We start from the raw sequence: 25304 nt of genomic DNA, 5'->3' as shown, positions 1-25304 counted from the left end.
CAATTCAAACCCCCCTTCCTTGTGACTATTTTATCTACTTCAATTGGCATCAGAGCCCGGTTCTAAGGGTTTGAACACTTAAACAAGTGTTAGGGAAAAGATTCAGGAAGTATGTCTAAAGTCAAGTACATAGCTGAAGGAGGATCATCAAACAGACCACCACTTTTTGATGGCTCAAATTACTACTTCTGGAAAGGCAAGCTGGAACTCTTTCTCAGATCTCAAGACAATGATATATGGCAAGTTATCACAGATGGAGACTTTGTTCCAACCACCAAAGAAGGAACTGTCAAAGAAAAGAGTTCATGGTCAACAGATGAAAAGGCTCGGGTATTATTAAACTCTAAAGCTAGACTCTTTCTATCATGTGCACTAACCATGGAAGAAAGTGAAAGAGTTGATGAATGTAAGAATGCTAAAGAGGTATGGGATACTCTGAAAATACATCATGAGGGTACATCTCATGTCAAAGAAACTAGAATTGACATAGGTGTCAGAAAATTTGAAGTCTTTGAAATGAGTGAAAATGAAACCATTGATGAGATGTATGCTAGATTTACTACAATAGTAAATGAAATGAGATCTCTTAGAAAGGCATATTCTACTCATGATAGAATCAGAAAAATATTAAGATGTCTCCAAGTGTGTGGAGACCTATGGTCACTGCAATCACTCAGGCCAAGGATTTAAAAACTATGAACCTGGAAGATCTCATTGGTTCACTGAGAGCTCATGAAGTTGTTCTTCAAGGAGACAAACCAGTGAAGAAGGTAAAAACACTTGCCTTGAAAGCATCTCAGCAAACTTCATCAGTAGCTGATGAAGATGTGCAAGAACCACAAGAATTAGAAGAAGTTCATGAAGAAGAAGCTGAAGATGAACTTGCACTAATCTCTAAAAGAATTCAAAGAATGATGTTAAGAAGAAATCAGATCAGAAAGAAGTTTCCAAACACCAACAATAGCACCAAAACTGAAGCTCACAAGAGCCAATTTACTTGTTTTGGTTACAACAAAACTGGACACTACAAAAGTGAATGTCCTGACATCAAGAAGGTGCAAAGGAAACCTGTAACATCCCAGACTGCTTTCAGGATTTCCGACTAACCCCACAAACCAACACGAGTCTTTTCAGCATGCTTTGTCCTCACTCGCATGCTTACCGGGAAACTTCCCGGTAGGTCACCCATCCTAGTACTACTCCAAGCCAAGCACGCTTAACTGTGGAGTTCTTATGGAATGGGCTACTGAAAAGAAGATGCATCTTGTTGATATGGGTAGTACCTAACAATTCTTATAAGCCTTCCTTCAACCATGTAGTCCCATACCTACACGGCCTCCGGATCCCTCTCATTCCGATGTGATTCGGTTCCTCTTATTAACGTGGGGTCATCCTTACAGATAGTGCCCGTTCCAATTGGCGGGAACCTTTCGTATCCAACTGGCGGGATATCGAAAGCCACGTTGTGGGTGTTACAAAACCTCCTTTCAAGAAGAAGGCAATGATCACTTGGGATGACTTAGAAGAGTCAGAACCTCAAGAAGATGAAGAAGCCAACATGGGATTGATGGCTCAGTCAGATGATGAAGAAGAGGTAATTATCTATAAAACTGATTCTTTTTACAAAGATCTTGAGAGTAAAATAGATAGTCTCTTATATGACTCAAACTTCTTAACTAATAGATGTCATTATTTAATCAAAGAACTTTCTGAAATAAAAGCAGAAAAAGAAACACTTCAAAACAAATATGATGAGTCTAGAAAGACCATACAAGTTTTGCAAGATTCTCATTTTGAAATGTCAGAAAAACAAAGAGAATTAAACAGGAAACAAAAAGGCATTTTATCTATACCTTCTGAAATGCAAAAGGAAAACAAACTTTTGAAAAAGGAAGTTGAAAGATTAAAGAATGATCTTACAGGTTTTATAAAATCTACAGAAACATTTCAAAACATTTTGGGATCTCAAAATAAAATTGCTGAAAAATCTGGCTTAGGTTTTTAAGATCCTAGCAAAATCATTGAAAGTTTTGTACCTAAGAAAACTTAAATGAAAATGAAATGTTCTTATTGTGATAAGTTAGGACATAATGAATCATTATGTTATGTTAAGAAAAAACTTATCAGAAAAAATAAGATTAATCTTAGTTCAGAATGTTCTCATCTTAATAGATCAGAAAGTTCACAAAAGGCTGAGAAGGCTAAGAAGATATGTTCCTACTGTAACAAGTCTGATCATACAAGACAGAATGTTACAATAAGGAAAAATCTCTTAGAAGAACTAACCCTCAAGGACCCAACATTACATGGGTACCTAAAGTTTTTATCTTGTCAAATGTAGGTCCTGCCTCAGGGTGCAAGAACAAAACCATGGTACCTGGATAGTGGTTGTTCTAGGCACATGACAGGTGACAGGAACTGTTTTCTGACCTTTGAAAAGAAGGATGGAGGATTGGTGACATTTGGAAATAATGACAAGGGTAAGATCAGAGGTAAAGGTACTATAGGTAAACCTAACTCTGCTAAAATAGAAAATGTTCAGTATGTAGAAGGTTTAAAACACAATCTACTTAGCATAAGTCAATTGTGTGATAGTGGATTTGAGGTGATCTTTAAACCTAACATATGTGAAATAAGACAGACCTCCTCTAACAAATTGTTTTTCTCTGGATCAAGAAGAAAGAACCTATATGTTTTAGAACTAAATGATATGCCTGCTGAATCCTGTTTTATTTCTCTTGAAAAGGACAAATGGATCTGACACAAAAGGGCTGGTCATATAAGCATGAAAACCATTGCTAAACTTTCTCAACTTGATTTAGTTAGAGGTTTGCCTAAGATTAGCTTTGAAAAGGACAAGATCTGTGAAGCTTGTGTTACAGGTAAATAAGTAAAAAGCAGTTTTAAAACTATTGTGTTTATTTCAACTCAGAAACCTTTAGAGCTACTTCACATTGATCTTTTTGGTCCAGTTCAAACTGCAAGTCTAACTGGCAAAAGATATGGTTTTGTTATTGTTGATGATTTTTCCAGATTTACATGGGTTCTATTTTTAAAACACAAAGATGAATCCTTTGAAGCTTTTCAAAAAATTTGTAAAAGAGTTCAAAATGAAAAAGGTTCTAATATCATCACAGTAAGGAGTGATCATGGAGGAGAATTTGAAAATGCATCCTTCAAAACATTCTTTGATGAAAATGGTATTAAACACAATTTCTCTTGTGCAAGAACTCCACAACAAAATGGAGTTGTTGAAAGAAAAAATAGAACTTTGCAAGAAATGGGTAGAACAATGTTAAATGAATCAAATGTTGAAGATTATTTTTGGGCAGAAGCCATTAACACATCTTGTTACATTTTGAATAAAGTTTCAATAAGAAAGGTTCTTAATAAAACCCCATATGAACTCTGGAAAAACATTAAACTTAGCATATCTTACTTTCACATATTTGGCTGCTATTGCTACATTCTGAACAACAAAGAAAAATTGGGTAAGTTTGATCCTAAATCAGATAAAGCTATCTTTTTAGGATACTCTACAACTTCTAAAGAACTCTAATGGTAGCATTTGTTTGTTTCAAATTCTCAGCTCATTTATGCCAAATGTCAACTACAAGAAACAAACAGGTTGGAAGAAACAACGTTGCACCTAAAAATGTATTTACAATCTGGAGTTTTGATGGTAAAATGGTGTATGAGAACATTATTGAAGCCACAGAAGAGTTTGATGGTAAAATGGTGTATGAGTGAAACAACTTCTGAAGTGTTAAACAGAATCTGAACGCAGCGGAATAAAACAGAGAGAGAGAGAGAAGAAGAAAGACACAAAGCAATTATAGTGGTTCCTTCCACAATCCGGAAGTAGTCCAGTCCCCCTTGGACTTCCAAGGAGATTTCACTAGAATGTAATATCTGATTACAATTGCTCAAGCACACAGCAAAAGACTTCCTTTGCTCAAGCACACTTCACAAGAGTCTTCCTATGCTCAAGAACACAATCAAGAGACTTCTATGCTCAAGCACAACTGCAAGAGACTTCTAGACAAACAAAATTACACAGAAAATTGTTTGGGGTTGAACACTTGATATACAATCAGAGGTGCTCAAAATACAAATCAGATACAGACTCAATAACTTAAGAATTTCTAAGATGAAACTTGAGGAACAGAAATTCTAAGTGAATGCAGAACAATTTCAGCAGAGGTTTGGCACTTGTAAAAATGTTGTGAGTCTTTCGTTCAGCATTACCAAATCTCTAAGTATTCACTCCTTTATATAGAGGTGTGAAAGAGACGTTGTGAAATTGCCATCACATTAAAGAGTCGTTATTGAAGCTTGATCTTTCCCCAATGATCTTTTGCCTGATTTGGTTGTTGTCCTATGAAGAACCAATTTGAAATCCATTCCTTATCCAAAGGAACATCTTTGTAGGCGAAGCCGTATTCTAGAGCTGTTTTCTTGTCTTGTAGCGTGGACACAAAACAGAGTAATGGAGAAGGTGGTTGTACAGTTCGTACAATAGTACAATGTCAACGCTTTCGTCCAAATTGCAAGCACATGCCTTCAAACACCTTTGAAATGACCGTTGCAAAGTTCCACTAATCTTCTGCTGTCCTTTGATGAATTTTGATCCATAAAACAACTCTTGAATCCTTGAATTTCTCAAATTCAGTTGATCTTCAGCTTCTGGTGAAATGGCTTCTGATGAGGCAGCTTCTGATGATGTTGCTTCTGATGACGTGGCGCTTCAAGACTTCTGGTCTTCAGGAGCACTAGTCTTCAGGAGCTCTTTTCTTCAGGAGCACTATTCCGTCAGGAGCGCTTTTCTCTCTTCAGGAGCAGCTTTACTTCAGGAGCGCTTTTTATCTTCAGGAGCATATTGCCTTCAGGAGCGTCTAAGCTTCAATTTTGTTGATTCCTTTTGCTCTTTATTTCTTCTTCAGTACCAATTAATGATGTAAAAAATTTAACTATGGTCATGTACACTTGAACAAATATTAGCTAGTCCAATTTACAATTTTTAATACCTTGTTATCATCAAAACTCTTTAAGGTTCATTGTTAAACACATTTTGTTCCAACAATCTCCCCCTTTTTGATGATGACAAACAATAGTATTTAAAATTGATCAATTGTTGTTCATCTAATTAACGAGTTGACTTTTGGGGTTCTGATGTTTGTAAGCTCAGAGTCTGAGGTTTGTAAGCTATAACTCCCCCTGAGTCTGATAGTCTTTAAGGTGAGGTTTGTAAGCTCCCCCTAAGTTCTATCCAGGTTAATTAAATTAATTTTACGCACAATAAAAATATCAGAGCTTAAAATTGAAAGAATTATCTTATAGATAAGAAGAATGGTTCAATTAATTTTAATTGAAATTTTGATACTCCCCCTTTTTGATACACCCTTTTTAGGTAAAACACAAAGAAGTTTTTCAAAATTTTCAAATATTATTAATGGGGCTCAGAGCCTTTAAATACTCACATATACTCCCCCTTTTGTCATTAACAAAAAGAAATAAACAAAAAGAAGAGATGAGATAACATAAAATAAAGGTTCAGAGCATTAATACTATCATATATAATTAAGGCATATTGTTTTATCTTGGTTTTCGGGTGTCAAACATTGATTACGTTTGAACCTTTTAAACCGGTGATATCTTATTTTTTCTTGGGAAGGGAAAAAGTAAGCAAAACCCTTGAGAATCGAGGTCCGGGAGTTGTTTTCGCTACGGGAAGGTGTTAGGCACCCATAACGACTATAGTATCCTATAGGAACCGTCTTTAATTTCTACGCGCGCGCTTTATTTTTACATGCTATTTTGAAATGCTAATTACACCTAAAGTTTGCAAAATGAAGAATTGGAGGGAGAAGAATGTGTTTGAATTTTTATTTTATTTGAATTGAAGGAATTTTGTTCCTTGCCTACGTACCCGTTTAAGGGATCAAATCCACCGTAGTTCTCTCTCAAAAATGTTTTTGTTTTTGTTGGTTGATTTTAAGTTTGAAAATTGGATTTTGAAGAATAGAGAAAGAGGCCTCAAAGGCATGAGATTAGGAAATTGTGAGGTTGAATTAGTCATTTGCAAAATGTGGTCTAAACATGATTATTTTCATTGAAATTTGATTAAGAAAATGAAAAAGAAAATACAATGGGACTTTGAATCCCAAGGTTTATTTGGAAAATGGTTTGAGTGAAGTTTGTTCATATTTTTTGGAAAATTGGTTTTTTCTAAGTCTAAAGCCTAAACATACATCTAAACATTCAATCCTAAACATACATCTAAACATGCATATTCTAACTATATATCTAAAGTGGTGTGTGTGCATGTGTCGGTGTACATCATTAGAGTCCATTGTCCTTTACATCATACCCTAGGTACATTCTATGGCCTCTTTGCCAAGAAATTAAAAGTGACATGAAAGTAAAATATTACAAAACTTCTAAGTATTTACATTCTAAACTTGGCATGAATTCTAAAGGGTAGAAAAATAAAAGAATGAAGATGTGAGATGGGGAGAGAAATGCTCATGATGTATGAAACACAATGGAGGAAATGGTTAGTAATATGAGGCATAAAAGGAAGAGACATAAGAAAGTAAAGCTATTATAACCAAAAGGAGGAAAAGAATGGATATAAAATAAGCAAAAGTAGTGTAAAATAGACCTAAAATTCCTCATCAAGGCAAGGCTTAACCATGACCTATAATTCCCATGTTTCATCACATTTTTAGATATGAAATTCAAGACTTAAAAGAAATGAGAATCTAAGAGTCATAGTAAGCCTCACACTTCAAGGTGAACTTAGACCTATTTTACACTAACATTACTTGCAAGACAAGTAAGCAACCACATATGCATATGACCAGTGGAAAACACATTCAAATTATGGTAAATTCTTCACAAAAACACACATCATGAATCTCAAATGCACATCAAGACTTAAAAACAAAATTAAACCAATTTCCACTAATTTTTAACAATAAAATTCAATGAAAATACTCTAAACATGTCTATATCTTTTTATCAAGTTTTTTTAGGGTAAAAACAACACAAGAACATCACAAAAACACTAAGAAAATTCTATAAATTTTCCTAGGATCTTATCAAAAAAAACCAAACCTGCAGTGGTGCAAATAACAAATTATAGTGTCAAAATAGCAAAGAATAAAGGCAAAACGAAAACTGTAAGAATATTAGGCCCAGGCCCAAAGGGAAAACGGATTCTGAATCATCCAAGTGCCTCAGGGGTGTTGGATTGATCCAGATCAGCCTTAACCTGGATCCAACAGTCAAGAACGTACAGCGTACCATAAGCCATAACAGACACGCACAAGGATTGAATCTACACCATACACGTCTTTGAAAAGCAGATCAAACGGACACAAACACGCAGCACACCACAAGACCAAACAGGAACACAGAAACAACGCATCATGATCGTCCACGTGGAGGATTGAGGATCTAACGAAGGAGATTGGGAGATGGAATGAACCGAATTGAACCAGACCGGTTCAAGTGCCTATCTAAGCACAAAGAGACCGGTCCAGTTCATTTCTTCTTTCCCTCTCTCTCACTACAAAATTTCTAGAGAGAGATGCTCTGCAATCTCTCTTCATCTTCTCCGATGAACACGACGGCGGAGGTGTGGTGGTTCGCCGGCGGCGCCACCACACCTGGACATTTTTTCGAAACTTTTTGCACCATCGTGTTCATTTGAGTCTCCTCTTTACGATTCTTGCACTCGTTTTTCAAAATAAGGCATGGATTCGAACAGATCTACACTTGTTTCTACGTTTTGGGGTTTCGAAAAATTCTCTTCAATCTTTTCGGAACTAAACCCTATCTTGACTTATTTTACATGCTGATGATGAATCTATGCTTTATTTCGAAGAATAAACGGTTAGTCTTCATGATTTTTGAAATTAGGGTTTGGTTTCAATTTTTTCGAATCTTTTCGAATTTCCACCTCAATTCACCGTTTAATCTTTCAATTAGAACCTTCGATGATGATTTACGAACTAAACGAGAAGGTTTACATGAATTTACCTGGATTTGTTTGGAGATTCGAACAAAAAAGATCCTGCGTTCGTTCTTGATTGTTCAGGTGAGTATTTGAAGCCTCTTGGACCGAAAATAAATCGGTGAATCTTCTTCTCTCTCTTGACTGGTTCAATTCTTCTTCAGTTCTTCTTCTTCTTCTCTCTCTTGACTGGTTCAATTCTTCTTGTGATCGTTTCTAACTTGAATTGCAAGAAGATGCGAAAAAACGTTCGATGATGATGATTCGAATTGAATCTCTGAGAACTTGCGAGACAAAACCTCTTTCCTTGAATTGATTTTAGATATGATTTGCTGAATTGCACTTTTATGGTGATGAAATTGGTATTGATTTTTGTTGTGAATTGATGAAGATTGATACGAAGTTTGAGAATCTTTGTGGCGGTGATTGGTTTTGTTGCGGTGGTCTTAGTTTGTTACGGTGGTTTGTGTTTGTTACGGTGGTGACTTGGGGAGAGAGAGAGATTCTGTTAGACTTTCGGTGGTGATGTGTCACTGGATGATTGATGGTTATTCTGTGTAATTGGTGATGTGGCCTCTATTTATAGGCCAAGTGTAATATTCTGGACCAATAGCCTTGTGACACCTGGATTTGGACTTGAAATGGCTCGGCCTTGGCTGGATTTTTGACAAAAGGACCTTTCTGCAAAAATGGAAAATTACAAGGACCTATCTGCAATCATAAAAAAAGCTAAAAAAGAAGACTGGACAAAAATCAGGACCATTTTGCAATATTTGGAACTTTGGGGACTAAAATGTAATTGACCAAAAAGGACTTAAACGAAAATTGACCTAAAATTAAAAAGTCTTAAAATAAAATGACATAAAGGGGCCAAAATGCAATTTTAGAATTTTTAGGACTAAAATGAAATTTTAAAATAAAATTGAATTAAAATTGGTAAAAAATGGAAAATAACGTAAAGTGAAACGATTAAAATTGACAAAACGGACTAAAACGAACCAACTACTTAAATGAGGTACTTTAAAGTAACCTCTCTCTGCCAAAATTTTGTGTGAAATGACCAAAATGCCCCTGGGGCTAAAACGACTGAAAATGACTCAGATGCAATTTTAAAATGGATTTTTTACAAGAAAATGAAGCAAAGACTCATACAATCAAAATTAAAAGACTCAGAGACAATTTTTAGGATTTAAACGGGGTTTTGACACATGAAAAGACCAAAATGCCCTTAGGGGCAAAACTGACTCAAAATGACTTCAAATGCAATTTTTGGCAAGGGTTTCGACATAGAATGAAACAAAGACTTATTCAAACTACTTGAAAAGACTCAAACAAAATTTTGAAAGACTGAGAGACATTTGACATAGGAAATGACTAAAATACCCTTGCAATAAAATTTTGCAAATAACATTGAAATAAAATGCAGAGAAAGATGCAATTGATCAGAGACATATCAAATGACTTATAATGCAAGAAAAGAAGAATTGAACAAGTATTTTTAGGTCCAAAATTAGGGTATAACAGCTGCCCCTATTTAAGTTTCTTTGTCCGGGGAGTCAAGAGACGAAGTCTTAGAATTGACGGGACGAAGATACTTAAATATTAACATTTGCACTGCTTTTGGACATAAAAATATGTTTTCAGATTTTCAAAAAAAACATGAATGCCATGCAACATTTCATTTATGAATGCAAGACAATCGAACCGGAATTACGGGCTGTGTCACACCACCAAGGGATTTATAGACATCAAGGTAGAAAGAACGGGCAACAAATAGACAGGTACAAGCTGTTCTTTGGATCGAACTTGCCACTTGATCGAGAGGTACAAACAAGAGATGGGTACAAGCTGTTCTTTGGATCGAACTTGCCACTTGACCGAGAGAATACAAACAAAAGATAGGTACAAGCTGTTCTTTGGATCGAACCTGCCACTTGACCAAGGAAATACAAACAGGAAATGAATACAAGCTGTTCTTTGGATCGAACTTGCCACTTGATCGAAAACATAGCCGTATAGGCGGATACAAGCTGTTCTTTGGATCGAACTTGCCACTTGATCGGCGATACAAACAAAGGGTAGATACAAGCTGTTCTGATCGAACCTGCCACTTGATCAATACCACAACATGTAAGTAGGTGCAAACTGTTCTTTGGATCGAACTTGCCGTTTGCCCGATAACAAAACATAAGCAAAGGGTACAAACTGTTCTTTGGATCGAACTTGCCGTTTGACCGGAAACATAGACATATAAGCAGGTATAAGTGGTTCTATTTGGATTGAACCTTGCACTTGACCAGTAATCAAGATACAAATTGAAAGTCTGGTTTAACAAGATACCAATTGAGGGTAAATTGTCATTGACTTGATTTGAAAGTAGACATGACCATTTTTTGTTGGCCCAAGAGTAAATTGAGAGTAAATTGACATTGATTTGAATTGAATTGAAAGTTGAAATTGACATTGACATTGACATTGGCTTGGAAATTGAAATTGACATTGACATTGACATTGACATTAACATTGACATTGACATTGGATATTGACATAGACATTGACATTGGCATTGGATATTGACATTGGCATTGACATTGACATTGACATTGGATATTGACATTGACATTGACATTGACATTGACATTGGCATTGGGTATTGACGTTGACATTGACATTGACATTGGCATTTGACATTAACATTGACATTGACATTGACATTGACATTGATATTGGATATTGACATTAACATTTGACAGCTGACAGTTGGATATGCAACATGTATGTATGGTATAGCAAGATTATTGGATGTATGAGCACATAAAATGCATGATTATGCATGTATGAATGCTTGAAATGCATGATTGGTCGGCAATTTGGCAGAGAAATTTCACAAAGGCAGACAAGACATTGGAAGATTGGGCACGTAGTGGCTCGTGCTGCGACATATTCGCAGGGGAAAACCTCTTTGGAGAGACCGTCGTTGAGAGACGTATCAAAACCATGGCTGAGGGCAATAAATCTTGTAAAGGAGAGACCCTTGGAAGGTTCTTGGATACAGGTCGCCGTTGCTAGGCGTGTCAGTGCTGGGTAAACATTGGATGTTCGCATCTGTGGTCAATGCTTTTATATTCTTTTCATTCTTTTCATTTTTCAATCCCACTTTTGCCTGAACCGCACTTTCGGGTTTTCGATTCACCGGGGAATAAAATTCTTTTCATTGCCCCATTTTTGCCTGATTTGCCTTCATAGGTTGTCAATCAGCGGGGTGCTCATTTTTGCCTAAGCCGCCCTTTCGGGTTTTCAACTTAGCGAGCTTTTCATTTTCATTTTTTTCAATTTTTCATTTTCATTCTGTTTTTCATTCTTGCCATTGACCACAGACCATCCTGGGGAGTAACCTGCTTGTAACATGTATTGAAATAGACATTGACATTCATTCATTCATGCATGTTTCGTTGAAATGTACCCTGTTGCCCAGGTTTGCTTTCAAAATAGACAGAAAAAGATTTTTTCAATTTTCAAATATGTTTGTTTCAGATATTGACATTATCAAATAGAAAGAAGGTATTTTGTATATAGCAGTGAAAATAGAAAGAAAATAGAATTTCAAACAGTAGAAAGGCTCAAATTGATGTAAAAGAGTGAGAGTCAGCCAAAGGCATGACTTCACGAATTTACAAAGCTTGGAAAATGGTAATTTTATTGGTTGGTGGTACATTGAACACGATGACCGCTACACTTCATAGAAATTTTGAATTCACAAGCACAGAAGCCTCTGATGAAGACGATCATTGACAGTTGCAGATGCCCCAAGGGGTGATGGTGATTTGCCAGATATAGTTACTTGTCCTTCATCAACCTCATTTTTGCATGAACCGCCCTTTCGGGTTTTCGGCTCATCGAGGCACTCATTTTTGCCTGAGTTGCGTACAATCTCAGCGAGCTCTTTCATATTCATTTTTTTTTGTCCCTAACTTTTGCCTGGATCGCCCTTTCGGGTTTTCGATCCACCGGGAAGCGCATTTTTGCCTAGGCCGCCCTTTCGGGTTTTCGAACTACCACGCTGTTCTTTTCTTTTTAGACAAAGTATTTCTTGACTATATCGGCATTAACAGGATTTGGGAGTTCAACACCATCCATGTGTGTAAGGATCAAAGCACCACCAGAGAAAGCCTTCTTGACAACATAAGGACCTTCATAGTTAGGTGTCCACTTGCCCCTTGGTTCGGGCTGTTGACTTACCCTTCTTTTCAATACAAGTTCGCCTTCCTTGAATTCTCGAGGTCGGACTTTCTTGTCAAAAGCATTCTTCATCCGCACTTGATACAACTGTCCATGAGTCATGGCATCCATACGTTTCTCTTCAATCAGATTCAATTGATCATACCGACTTTGACACCATTCAGCCTCAGTTAACTTTGCTTCCATGATCACTCGAAGAGATGGAATCTCCACTTCCAAAGGGAGAACTGCTTCCATACCATATACCAGAGAGAAAGGGGTTGCCCCGGTTGAACTGCGTACTGTAGTACGGTAACCATGCAAGGCAAAAGGTAGCTTTTCATGCCAGTCCTTGTTAGCGGCCTCAACTGCACCATTCATCTGAGGTCTATATGGAGAAGAGTTGTGATGTTCAATTTTGAATTCTTCACATAAAGCTTGCATCATGCTATTGTTCAAATTGGAACCATTGTCAGTGATGATCTTGTTGGGAACACCATATCGACAGATGATGTTATTCTTGATAAATTTGACAACCACTTGCTTGGTCACATTGGCATAGGAGGCAGCCTCAACCCATTTGGTGAAGTAGTCAATTGCCACTAGAATGAAACGATTTCCATTGGAAGCCTTTGGTTCAATTCTTCCGATCATGTCAATGCCCCACATAGAGAAAGGCCATGGGGAAGATATAACATTGAGAGCATGTGGAGGCACATGGATCTTATCAGCATAAATTTGACATTTGTGGCATCTTTTAGCATGTTTGTGGCAATCACGCTCCATAGTTATCCAGTAATAGCCGGCTCTTAACAATTTTCTTGACATTGTGTGGCCCGAAGCATGGGTCCCAAAAGTACCGTCATGTACATCATGCATCAATTTCTCAGCTTCTTGTTTATCAACACACCTCAACAAGACCATGTCATAGTTCCTCTTGTATAGGATTTCTCCATTCAGAGGGAATTTGCTAGCCCATCTTCTCAAAGTCTTTTTATCCCTGTTGGAAGCACCAGTTGGATATTCACGATTCTGCAAGAATTGTTTGATGTTGTGATACCAAGGCCTTTTATCATTCACATCTTCATCAGCCTGATCCGGCGTATTTTCAATAGTAAACACATGAGCGGGTCTATCAAGACGTTGTACTTGGATTACGGGCACGTCGTTCCAGTGATTGACACGAAACATGGAAGACAAAGTGGCAAGGGCATCAGCCATCTGATTTTCATCCCGAGGGATATGGTGCAGCTCAACCTTGGTAAAGTATGTCAACAAACGTCTTGCATAGTCACGGTAAGGGATCAGCTTATCATGATGAGTCTCCCATTCACCTTTTATCTGATTAATAACAAGTGCAGCATCTCCATAGATATCAAGGTGCTTAATTCTCAGGTCAAGAGCTTCTTCAATGCCCAAGATGCATGCTTCATATTCAGCTATGTTGTTTGTGCATTCGAAAGTTATTCGAGCGGTGAAAGGAATGTGGTGCCCCTGCGGAGTTACAATGATGGCCCCAATTCCTTTACCGTAAGCATTAACAGCACCATCAAACACCAAGCCCCATTTGCTATTGGGATCTGGCCCCTCATTGATCAGTGGTTCTTCACAGTCTTTTGCTTTCAGATACATGATCTCTTCGTCAGGGAAATCAAACTTAATCGGTTGGTAATCATCAAGAGGTTGACAATCAAGATGCTCAGCAAGGATGCTTCCTTTGATTGATTTCTGAGCTTTGTACACAATATCATATTCAGACAACAACATTTGCCAGCGTGCGATCTTTCCGGTAACAGCAGGCTTTTCAAAGATGTACTTGATTGGATCCATTCGGGATATCAACCAAGTTGTATGATTCACCATATAATGACGCAGACGTTTGGCAGCCCAGGATAAAGCACAACAAGTCTTTTCAAGCATTGTATACCGAGTCTCACAGTCGGTGAATTTCTTGCTCAGATAGTAGATAGCATGCTCTTTCTTACCAGTCTCATCTTGTTGACCGAGAACACAACCAACTGAATCATCTAACACTGACAGATACATAATCAAAGGCCTCCCTTCCACTGGTGGGACAAGGATAGGTGGTTCCAACAGGTATTCTTTAATGCTATCAAAAGCTTCTTGACATTCATCGTTCCATACAACAGGCTGATTCTTTCTGAGCAATTTGAAAATTGGACCACAAGTAGTAGTCATGTGAGATATAAATCTTGAAATATAATTCAGACGTCCGAGGAAACCTCTGACTTGCTTTTCAGTTTGAGGGGCTGGCATCTCTCTGATGGCTCGGACTTTGTCAGGATCAACTTCAATGCCTCTTTGGCTGACAATGAAGCCTAGCAAACTTTCCCGATCTTACACCAAATGTGCACTTGTTAGGATTCAGTCGCAGCTTGTACTTTCTTAATCTTTCAAACATCTTTTTCAAATACACAACATGCTGCTCTTCATCACTTGACTTCACAATCATATCATCAACATATACCTCAATCTCTTTGTGAATCATATCATGAAACAGAGTTGTCATACCTCTTTGATAGGTAGCACCAGCATTTATCAAGCCAAATGGCATCACTTTATAACAGAACGTTCCCCACGGAGTGATGAAGGACGTCTTTTCTCTATCTTCAGGAGACATTCGTATTTGATTATAACCAGAGAAACCATCCATAAAGGAGAACACTTTGGATTGAGCAGTACTATCAACAAGCACATCAATATGAGGCAATGGGAAGTTGTCTTTCGGACTGGCTTTGTTCAGATCTCTGTAATCAACACACATTCGAACTTTCCCATCTTTCTTTGGTACTGGTACAATGTTGGCAATCCATTCAGGATATTCAGCTGTCATGAGGAAGCCCACATCAATTTGCTTTTGTACTTCAGCCTTGATCTTAAGAGCCATGTCTGGACGAGACCTTCTCAATTTCTGTTTGACAGGAGGACATTCAGGTCTTGTCGGTATCCGGTGTTCCACAATCTTGGGATCTAGACCCAGCATATCTTCATAGGACCATGCAAAGACATCTGGATAATCATGGAGAAGCTGAGTAATCTTATTTTTCACTTCTGGCTCAAGTGCCGCACCGATCTTGATCTCTCGCTTGTTCTCTTCAGTACCCAGGTTGATAAGCTCAATCTCTTCCTGGTGAGGCTGAATGGCTCTTCTTTCTTGCTCAAGCAGTCGAGTGATTTCATACGGTATCTCTTCATCATCATCATCCTCATCTTCAGCTTCATATACAGGGAATTCAAAATTTGGAGGAACCATAGGGTCACTGTGTTCAACGGGTTTATTATGGTTCAATCTGCATAATATGATTGGGGATGATTTTAGAAAAATGTTTTTTATGCAGATTTTTGAAATTAATAAGAAAATAACAAATGTTTTGGTTTTTTCTGGCATTACCATTATTTCCAAGAAAAAGGCACTAAAAAAGTAAAGTAAAAAAAACAAAGAGTCGTGAGAAAAACGACAATTTTTATTGAAAACGGCAATGCCGAAACAAACACGCCCTTACAATGACATCACTTTCGCCTTGGGCAGAGCGAAAGGATTGTTATTTTGAAAACAAGGAAAAACATGAGCAACAAGACACATTACATGGAAGCATGCATGACTAAAGGAACATCAATGGCCTCCCAATTTCTCACAGTGCCTCCTGGTATAACAAATGCAGGCACGTAACCACCTTCAGCAGCATCTTCAGTAATAGCATTGATGAACCCAGCACTGTAGAAGGTTCCCTTTGAAACAGCAGATGTCGGGGAGAATCCAAGGCCCTCTTTACGCTTGTTTTCCAAGATCTGAATCACCTTGCCCCAGCCAGCAGCTTGCCCTGCCTGGACAGCCTTCTGGGCATCTTTCAGTGAAGCCATGCTAGCACCAGCCTTCCGGGGTTCTGCACCCTCAGCAGTCAAGCCAATCACACATACATCACTGGCAATCAAGTGTTTGTCATCCATCAGGCTCTGGATATCATTTTGCACCACACGTCAGCCCATGGGATTTTGCAGACATTCTGAACAAGAATCATGATCATGTTTGAACAAAGAAGCCTGGCAGAGCTTGACATGTAGCGGTACTAAGGGAGTAACAACATTGCGGACATCCAACACGGGATCCTCTTGAGGAACAGGGACCCTTTCAAAAGCCTCAATCATATTAACAACAGCATGGTTTAGGAGTGGATTGTCAAGAACATGAGGAACACTATTCTCAAAAGTCAACCGTCCCTTTTCTATGAGGTCTTTCACAATATATTTCAGAGCAAGGCAACCCTCAACATCATGGCCCTGAGCACCCTGATGGAATTCACATGTTAGATCCTGTCGGAACCTGGGAGGCAATGGATTAGGCGGAGGCTTGCCTGGTCTAGTGACACAGTGTCCCTTGGCCAGTAGAGTTGGGAGCAGCTCACCATACCGCATTGGTATTGGTGGAAAAGAAGGTCTGGGTCGGGGACCCTGTTGTTGCTGCTGTTGCTGTTGAGCAGGAGGCTGTCGTTGCACTTGTTGAGCGATGGCATTGACGGGCACTGGTGGTTGGCCCGGTGGCAGAGGATATTGCTGGTAGAATGGTGGGAAGAAAGGATGCTGAGAGTACTGCATGTAGTGGTAGGGCAGAGGTAATTGTGTAGCCGCTGCAGATGGGTTACCAGACACCATCCCTACATCAGATTCTTTCTTCTTATGATGACCATTACCATACTTCTTTGGTGCACTGGTTGAAGATTCACCTTTCTCAAGGACAATAATACCATCTCTGACAGCCTCCTCTAGGCGAGTTCCCATAGTAACCATATCAGAGAAATTGTTTGGGGCAGAGACTATCATTCTCTCCTTGTATTCCTTCTTCAAAGTCTTCAGGAATGTTTGTGTTAATTCTTCCTCATCAAGTCGAGGAGAAACACGGGCAGCTGCCCCTCTCCACCTCTGAGCATATTCACGGAAGGTTTCATCTGATTTCTGAGACAAGGCCTTAAGAGAGTCCCTATTTGGCCTCAGACGGGTATTGAATTCATATTGACTTTCAAAAGCAGCAGCGAGTTCCTCAAAAGTATGGATGTTGTCTTTGCTCAAACTAGTGTACCAATCTGCTGCATCATCTATCAAGCTACTCTGGAAGCAATGGATCATCAGTGCATCATTGTCTGCATAGTTAGCCATCTTTCGGACATACCGGATAACATGGTTGTGTGGACAAGAAGTTCCATTGTATTTGTCAAATTCTGGCTCTTTGATTTTCTTAGGAACCTCAAATCGGGACACCAAGCATAGATCACGAGCTTTAGCAGGAGCGCCATTGTTTCCCCGGCTAGCCTTAACCTCACGGAGTTCTCCAGCCAACTCCCTTAACTGTCTCTTCATAGCTTCCATTGCGGGATCTTGTCCGCGCGGAGTATCGACATCAATTACCTGTTGCACAGTGTGTACAATAGGGTCGGTAACAACGGTAGTCACCTGGGGCATAGCAGTGGACACAGGAATCTGTCCTTGACCGGCAAAACCAGAGACACCAGCAGCAGTATTAGGAGAATAGAAAGGCGGGAGTCCATAAGGACGGCCATTGGGCATAACGAAACGAGCATCAGTAGCCACAGTAGACAGTGGGATAGAGGGAATCACCTCAGCAGTAACTGGAACAGAAGTGGCTGGTTGTTCCTGTGCAGCCATCATAGTGGACATAGCGTCATGAGCCTTAGCCAAGTCTTCTTTTCTGGCAGCCAATTCGGCACGGAGCTGAGCATTTTCTTCCTCAAAGTTAGCCATAATTCTTCTCTTGTGAAATCTTGTCTGATGAATTCTATCTGGTTGGTACACTTTGCGAGCACGAGCCACTTTTCAGACTGCGGCGGACAAAACCAGGAGGCAATGAGCACGAGAGAAGTTTTTGTGACCAATGAATGCATATGATGCATGAAATGTGTAAATGCATATGCAAAAAAGACTCTTTTTTGTGTTATCGAAGGGTTTTAGACAAATTAAAAACTTTTAAACATTACTAAACAACAATTAACATAAACGGGAAACAAACAACCAACATATAGTTTTACAAGACAATTCCGACATACACAAATGGAAATAAAAACAGGAAATGGAAGTCTTTAAGCATAGGAAGTGGAAGCATCATCCTCAGACTCAGACTCATAGTCGCAGTATCGTGCATAGAAGTCACGGGCTCCTCTAGCCCTCTTGGAGTCCCTCATAAGCAACCTATCTTTCTCTTCAATCTCTCTCTTAGCCTTAGCTAACTCTTTCTTCAGTGTCAAGACCTCATGAGTCTGCTGCTCATCCTTTCCATCCAAAGTCATGATCAAGTTCTCAGCCTCATAGTATCTAGCTCTCCACTGATGCTTCTCCCGACTCTCCATAGCTAGATGCTCCTGATACATCTCCTGGGTAGGTGGGAGTAGAGGCAAAGGCATGGTAGGAACAGATGCAGACACATATCTCATAGAGGGGTAAGGCATACCAATCTCCTCAGCTTGGTTTATCACCCACTGTGTGTAGGCCTCATGAGCAATACCGGACCTTACACCCATATGCTTCACCTCTTTCTTCCGAAGCTTAGTCCAAGCTTCCATGAAATCTTCTCTAATTCCGGTGGGAGCATTGGAGTAGTGAAAGAAGTAAGGAGCTGTAGCAAGATTGATGGGCTTATCTTTCATCGGGAAACCAAATTGTCGCAAAGCAAGCTCCGGGTTGTAGTTAATTCCTCCCCGGGTACCAAGAAGAGGTACATTAAGAAACTTCCCACCACCAAAGATGATTTCCTTGACCCTAGAAGCGGGAGTGAGCCAAACCACTGTATTAGGAGTGAGAGCCATAATCCTCTGTGAAATAGACCAATTCTCCGGATTGTTATGGAAAGAGTTCGGAAGGTACGAAATAAACCACCTATAGAGGAGAGGCACACAACAAAGAATGTATCCACGACCTTTGCCGGAACGATCGTGAATAGCATGGTATGTGTCATCTAGCAGAGTAGGAACCGGATTCTTGGAGTGGAAGATCATAATAGCATTCATGTACACGAAGTCGTCAAGATTTGGAAAGAGAATAAGCCCATAGATGAGGAGTGCAAGAATAGCCTCAAGAGTGTCCTGACAAGTGGTATTGAGGTGAGCTTTCCCAAGAAGATACTCTGAAGTGAACCCTCGGATGCGAGCCTTAGTGACAAGATTCTTGGAGACATCGGAGGTCGTAAGGTGGAGGTCCTTAGCAATAACCAAAGAAGTAGGAGGATGCTCAAGTCCCGCAAAGGGTACCCCCTTAGCAATAGATAGACCAATCAAGTGAGAATAAGCCTCTAGAGTAGGCACCAACTGAAAGTCCGGAAAAGTAAAGCACTGATACCCCCGATCATAGAATTGCACTAGAGTGTGCACAAGCTTCTCATCCACATTAGTCTGGAGAATAGGAAGTAAAGCCCCGTAACGGTGTCGGAAGCCAGTCAGATCCTTAACCTTGAGTGTCAAATCTCTCAAACTAGCCAAATCCACTTCCTTAAACTTGTAGGACTTAGTCATCTTCATTCCTGTAATGTTTACAAATTCAACTTTGTCTAAGCCCTTCAATAACAATGCATGACAAAAGGTTTATGCATGTATGCATGTATGCATGAATGCATGATTATGTTCAAATTCGGAGAAAACATGGTGGGTTGAAGTTTCAAAGTCGAGGAGTCATGGGTGGACACGGCGTCCGGTGAAACTAGGGCTTTAGGATATAGTAACCGGGTTCTAAAAAGGTTCCCAAGTTGCAACCTCTCCGACGTATCTCATGGTGTCACGAGACAACACTCGCTCCATGATTATCCGTGGGAGGTCTAACTTGAGTGTAGTATCGCGTGACGACTAAAACTTGAGACAACACTCAGTTTAGCCACCGCACTACATCCTAGAAAATGGCCATGGATGGGTTTGGTTATCTACGGTTCATAGCGTCATAGAACAATTAGAAGTAAAGTGCCTAAACGCGACAACACGCGCCGACAACATCACCTCCAAAATGCCTCAGCTATGTGGAATTGATCGCATAATCCAAAACACGAGGCAACCCCCGGAATGAATTGTCGATTATATCCCTCCTAAATCCTAAGTTCACTCAGCCCGGGTGCAGGACTTTTGATATTCTCACCCCACACGTTTGCAAGAAATTAAACATTTATTCACATATGAAAGCAAATAAAGGAAACAAGTAAAAAGAGCGCGAGCGTGGAAATAAAGACTAGGCGTAACTCTCGAATCTCCCCAATGAAGTCGCCAGCTGTTTTATCTTGGTTTTCGGGTGTCAAACATTGATTACGTTTGAACCTTTTAAACCTGTGATATCTTATTTTTTCTTGGGAAGGGAAAAATTAAGCAAAACCCTTGAGAATCGAGGTCCGGGAGTTGTTTTCGCTACGGGAAGGTGTTAGGCACCCATAACGACTATAGTATCCTATAGGAACCGTCTTTAATTTCTACGCGCGCGCTTTATTTTTACATGCTATTTTGAAATGCTAATTACACCTAAAGTTTGCTAAATGAAGAATTGGAGGGAGAAGAATGTGTTTGAATTTTTATTTTATTTGAATTGAAGGAATTTTGTTCCTTGCCTATGTACCCGTTTAAGGGATCAAATCCACCGTAGTTCTCTCTCAAAAATGTTTTTGTTTTTGTTGGTTGATTTTAAGTTTGAAAATTGGATTTTGAAGAATAGAGAAAGAGGCCTCAAAGGCATGAGATTAGGAAATTGTGAGGTTGAATTAGTCATTTGCAAAATGTGGTCTAAACATGATTATTTTCATTGAAATTTGATTAAGAAAATGAAAAAGAAAATACAATGGGACTTTGAATCCCAAGGTTTATTTGGAAAATGGTTTGAGTGAAGTTTGTTCATATTTTTTGGAAAATTGGTTTTTTCTAAGTCTAAAGCCTAAACATACATCTAAACATTCAATCCTAAACATACATCTAAACATGCATATTCTAACTATATATCTAAAGTGGTGTGTGTGCATGTGTCGGTGCTTGTGTCGGTGTACATCATTAGAGTCCATTGTCCTTTACATCATACCCTAGGTACATTCTATGGCCTCTTTGCCAAGAAATTAAAAGTGACATGAAAGTAAAATATTACAAAATTTCTAAGTATTTACATTCTAAACTTGGCATGAATTCTAAAGGGTAGAAAAATAAAAGAATGAAGATGTGAGATGGGGAGAGAAATGCTCATGATGTATGAAACACAATGGAGGAAATGGTTAGTAATATGAGGCATAAAAGGAAGAGACATAAGCAAGTAAAGCTATTATAACCAAAAGGAGGAAAAGAATGGATATAAAATAAGCAAAAGTAGTGTAAAATAGACCTAAAATTCCTCATCAAGGCAAGGCTTAACCATGACCTATAATTCCCATGTTTCATCACATTTTTAGATATGAAATTCAAGACTTAAAAGAAATGAGAATCTAAGAGTCATAGTAAGCCTCACACTTCAAGGTGAACTTAGACCTATTTTACACTAACATTACTTGCAAGACAAGTAAGCAAACCACATATGCATATGACCAGTGGAAAACACATTCAAATTATGGTAAATTCTTCACAAAAACACACATCATGAATCTCAAATGCACATCAAGACTTAAAAACAAAATTAAACCAATTTCCACTAATTTTTAACAATAAAATTCAATGAAAATACTCTAAACATGTCTATATCTTTTTATCAAGTTTTTTTTAGGGTAAAAACAACACAAGAACATCACAAAAACACTAAGAAAATTCTATAAATTTTCCTAGGATCTTATCAAAAAAAACCAAACCTGCAGTGGTGCAAATAACAAATTATAGTGTCAAAATAGCAAAGAATAAAGGCAAAACGAAAACTGTAAGAATATTAGGCCCAGGCCCAAAGGGAAAACGGATTCTGGATCATCCAAGTGCCTCAGGGGCGTTGGATTGATCCAGATCAGCCTTAACCTGGATCCAACAGTCAAGAACGTACAGCATACCATAAGCCATAACAGACACGCACAAGGATTGAATCTACACCATACACGTCTTTGTAAAGCAGATCAAACGGACACAAACACGCAGCACACCACAAGACCAAACAGGAACACAGAAACAACGCATCAGGATCGTCCACGTGGAGGATTGAGGATCTAACGAAGGAGATTGGGAGATGGAATGAACCGAATTGAACCAGACCGGTTCAAGTGCCTATATAAGCACAAAGAGACTGGTCCAGTTCATTTCTTCTTTCCCTCTCTCTCACTACAAAATTTCTAGAGAGAGATGCTCTGCAATCTCTCTTCATCTTCTCCGATGAACACGACGGCGGAGGTGTGGTGGTTCGCCGGCGGCGCCACCACACCTGGACATTTTTTCGAAACTTTTTGCACCATCGTGTTCATTTGAGTCTCCTCTTTACGATTCTTGCACTCGTTTTTCAAAATAAGGCATGGATTCGAACAGATCTACACTTGTTTCTACGTTTTGGGGTTTCGAAAAATTCTCTTCAATCTTTTCGGAACTAAACCCTATCTTGACTTATTTTACATGCTGATGATGAATCTATGCTTTATTTCGAAGAATAAACGGTGAATCTTCATGATTTTTGAAATTAGGGTTTGGTTTCAATTTTTTCGAATCTTTTCGAATTTCCACCTCAATTCACCGTTTAATCTTTCAATTAGAACCTTCGATGATGATTTACGAACTAAACGAGAAGGTTTACATGAATTTACCTGGATTTGTTTGGAGATTCGAACAAAAAAGATCCTGCGTTCGTTCTTGATTGTTCAGGTGAGTATTTGAAGCCTCTTGGACCGAAAATAAATCGGTGAATCTTCTTCTCTCTCTTGACTGGTTCAATTCTTCTTCAGTTCTTCTTCTTCTTCTCTCTCTTGACTGGTTCAATTCTTCTTGTGATCGTTTCTAACTTGAATTGCAAGAAGATGCGAAAAAACGTTCGATGATGATGATTCGAATTGAATCTCTGAGAACTTGCGAGACAAAACCTCTTTCCTTGAATTGATTTTAGATATGATTTGCTGAATTGCACTTTTCTGGTGATGAAATTGGTATTGATTTTTGTTGTGAATTGATGAAGATTGATACGAAGTTTGAGAATCTTTGTGGCGGTGATTGGTTTTGTTGCGGTGGTCTTAGTTTGTTACGGTGGTTTGTGTTTGTTACGGTGGTGACTTGGGGAGAGAGAGAGATTCTGTTAGACTTTCGGTGGTGATGTGTCACTGGATGATTGATGGTTATTCTGTGTAATTGGTGATGTGGCCTCTATTTATAGGCCAAGTGTAATATTCTGGACCAATAGCCTTGTGACACCTGGATTTGGACTTGAAATGGCTCGGCCTTGGCTGGATTTTTGACAAAAGGACCTTTCTGCAAAAATGGAAAATTACAAGGACCTATCTGCAATCATAAAAAAAGCTAAAAAAGAAGACTGGACAAAAATCAGGACCATTTTGCAATATTTGGAACTTTGGGGACTAAAATGTAATTGACCAAAAAGGACTTAAACGAAAATTGACCTAAAATTAAAAAGTCTTAAAATAAAATGACATAAAGGGGCCAAAATGCAATTTTAGAATTTTTAGGACTAAAATGAAATTTTAAAATAAAATTGAATTAAAATTGGTAAAAAATGGAAAATAACGTAAAGTGAAACGATTAAAATTGACAAAACGGACTAAAACGAACCAACTACTTAAATGAGGTACTTTAAAGTAACCTCTCTCTGCCAAAATTTTGTGTGAAATGACCAAAATGCCCCTGGGGCTAAAACGACTGAAAATGACTCAGATGCAATTTTAAAATGGATTTTTTACAAGAAAATGAAGCAAAGACTCATACAATCAAAATTAAAAGACTCAGAGACAATTTTTAGGATTTAAACGGGGTTTTGACACATGAAAAGACCAAAATGCCCTTAGGGGCAAAACTGACTCAAAATGACTTCAAATGCAATTTTTGGCAAGGGTTTCGACATAGAATGAAACAAAGACTTATTCAAACTACTTGAAAAGACTCAAACAAAATTTTGAAAGACTGAGAGACATTTGACATAGGAAATGACTAAAATACCCTTGCATGTAAATTTTGCAAATAACATTGAAATAAAATGCAGAGAAAGATGCAATTGATCAGAGACATATCAAATGACTTATAATGCAAGAAAAGAAGAATTGAACAAGTATTTTTAGGTCCAAAATTAGGGTATAACACATATTAACCACCAAAAAAAATAAACTACTCAGAGCATAGCAAACAATATTATCAGAGCAAACACTAATACACATGATATAAACAGTTAATGATATTCAGAAGCGAAAAGAGTTCAGAAGCATATATAGTCAGAAGTGAAAACTAAGTCAGAAATAGAAATAAAATCATATAAACCAGAAGCCTAAAGAGACAAAAACAATCTAAAGGTGTGCAACTAAAGGTTTGGCTTATTTTGGCTCTCTAAAATCTTCTTCATAATCTCTTGAGTTTCAGCGTATTTCCTATTCATTTCTAACTTGTAGTTTTCTTCCCTGATTCTTGATTGTTCCATTTCAGCTTCAATTCTCAACAGCTTCTGATCCTGTTCTTGTAGCTTCTGCTCCAATTCCTTATTCTTCTCTTTCAGCACCAAATTCTCCTGAACTAGAGCAGGTCAGGTGCAGCATTCTTCAAATTGATCTTTGAAAGGAATGACAAGTCCAAATCCTTTGGGTGAATATAGTTGGGAAGAAAATCTTCAGGTTCACTTCCTCTGATGCTTAATGGATGCTTCACCCAAGTTCCAAAGACCTCTATGTCTTCCATATATTCATCAATCCCATTAATCCAGTTTTCCAACTTCTGCTTGGCTTCCTCCTGAGCTTGTAGACATGAATCATACAGAGTTGAAATCAGATTGATGACTCTCTCCCTAATCCTCCTCCATTGCTTCTGATAGCTGATTTTGTGACCCAAGTCACTTCTTCCTTCAATCAGCCTGTGAACTTCAGAAGTAATGTCTTCCCACACACCTTGCAATAAGAGAGAATCCAGGAAAATGGTGG

At 38.6% G+C, this 25304-nt stretch overlaps 1 protein-coding gene across 1 annotated transcript; it reads left to right on the top strand.

Annotated features, from left to right (window-relative positions):
• The first annotated feature begins 111 nt into the window (after nucleotides 1-111).
• On the top strand, nucleotides 112-3750 carry LOC146906547 (uncharacterized). Its single transcript, XM_085728870.1, has 6 exons — nucleotides 112-594; nucleotides 678-1070; nucleotides 1493-1594; nucleotides 2342-2552; nucleotides 2823-2882; nucleotides 3590-3750. Exons 1-6 carry the CDS (start codon nucleotides 112-114, stop codon nucleotides 3748-3750), a joined length of 1410 nt encoding a protein of 469 aa, XP_085584996.1.
• The last annotated feature ends 21554 nt before the right edge of the window (nucleotides 3751-25304 follow it).

The sequence above is a fragment of the Medicago sativa genome, chromosome 7 (assembly GCF_051527215.1).
Source record: "Medicago sativa cultivar Bolivia chromosome 7, Bolivia_mono, whole genome shotgun sequence".
NCBI classification, from domain to species: Eukaryota; Viridiplantae; Streptophyta; class Magnoliopsida; order Fabales; family Fabaceae; genus Medicago; species Medicago sativa.
Note: the sequence above shows the minus strand (reverse complement) of the source record. Positions and strands in the feature narration are given on the sequence as shown.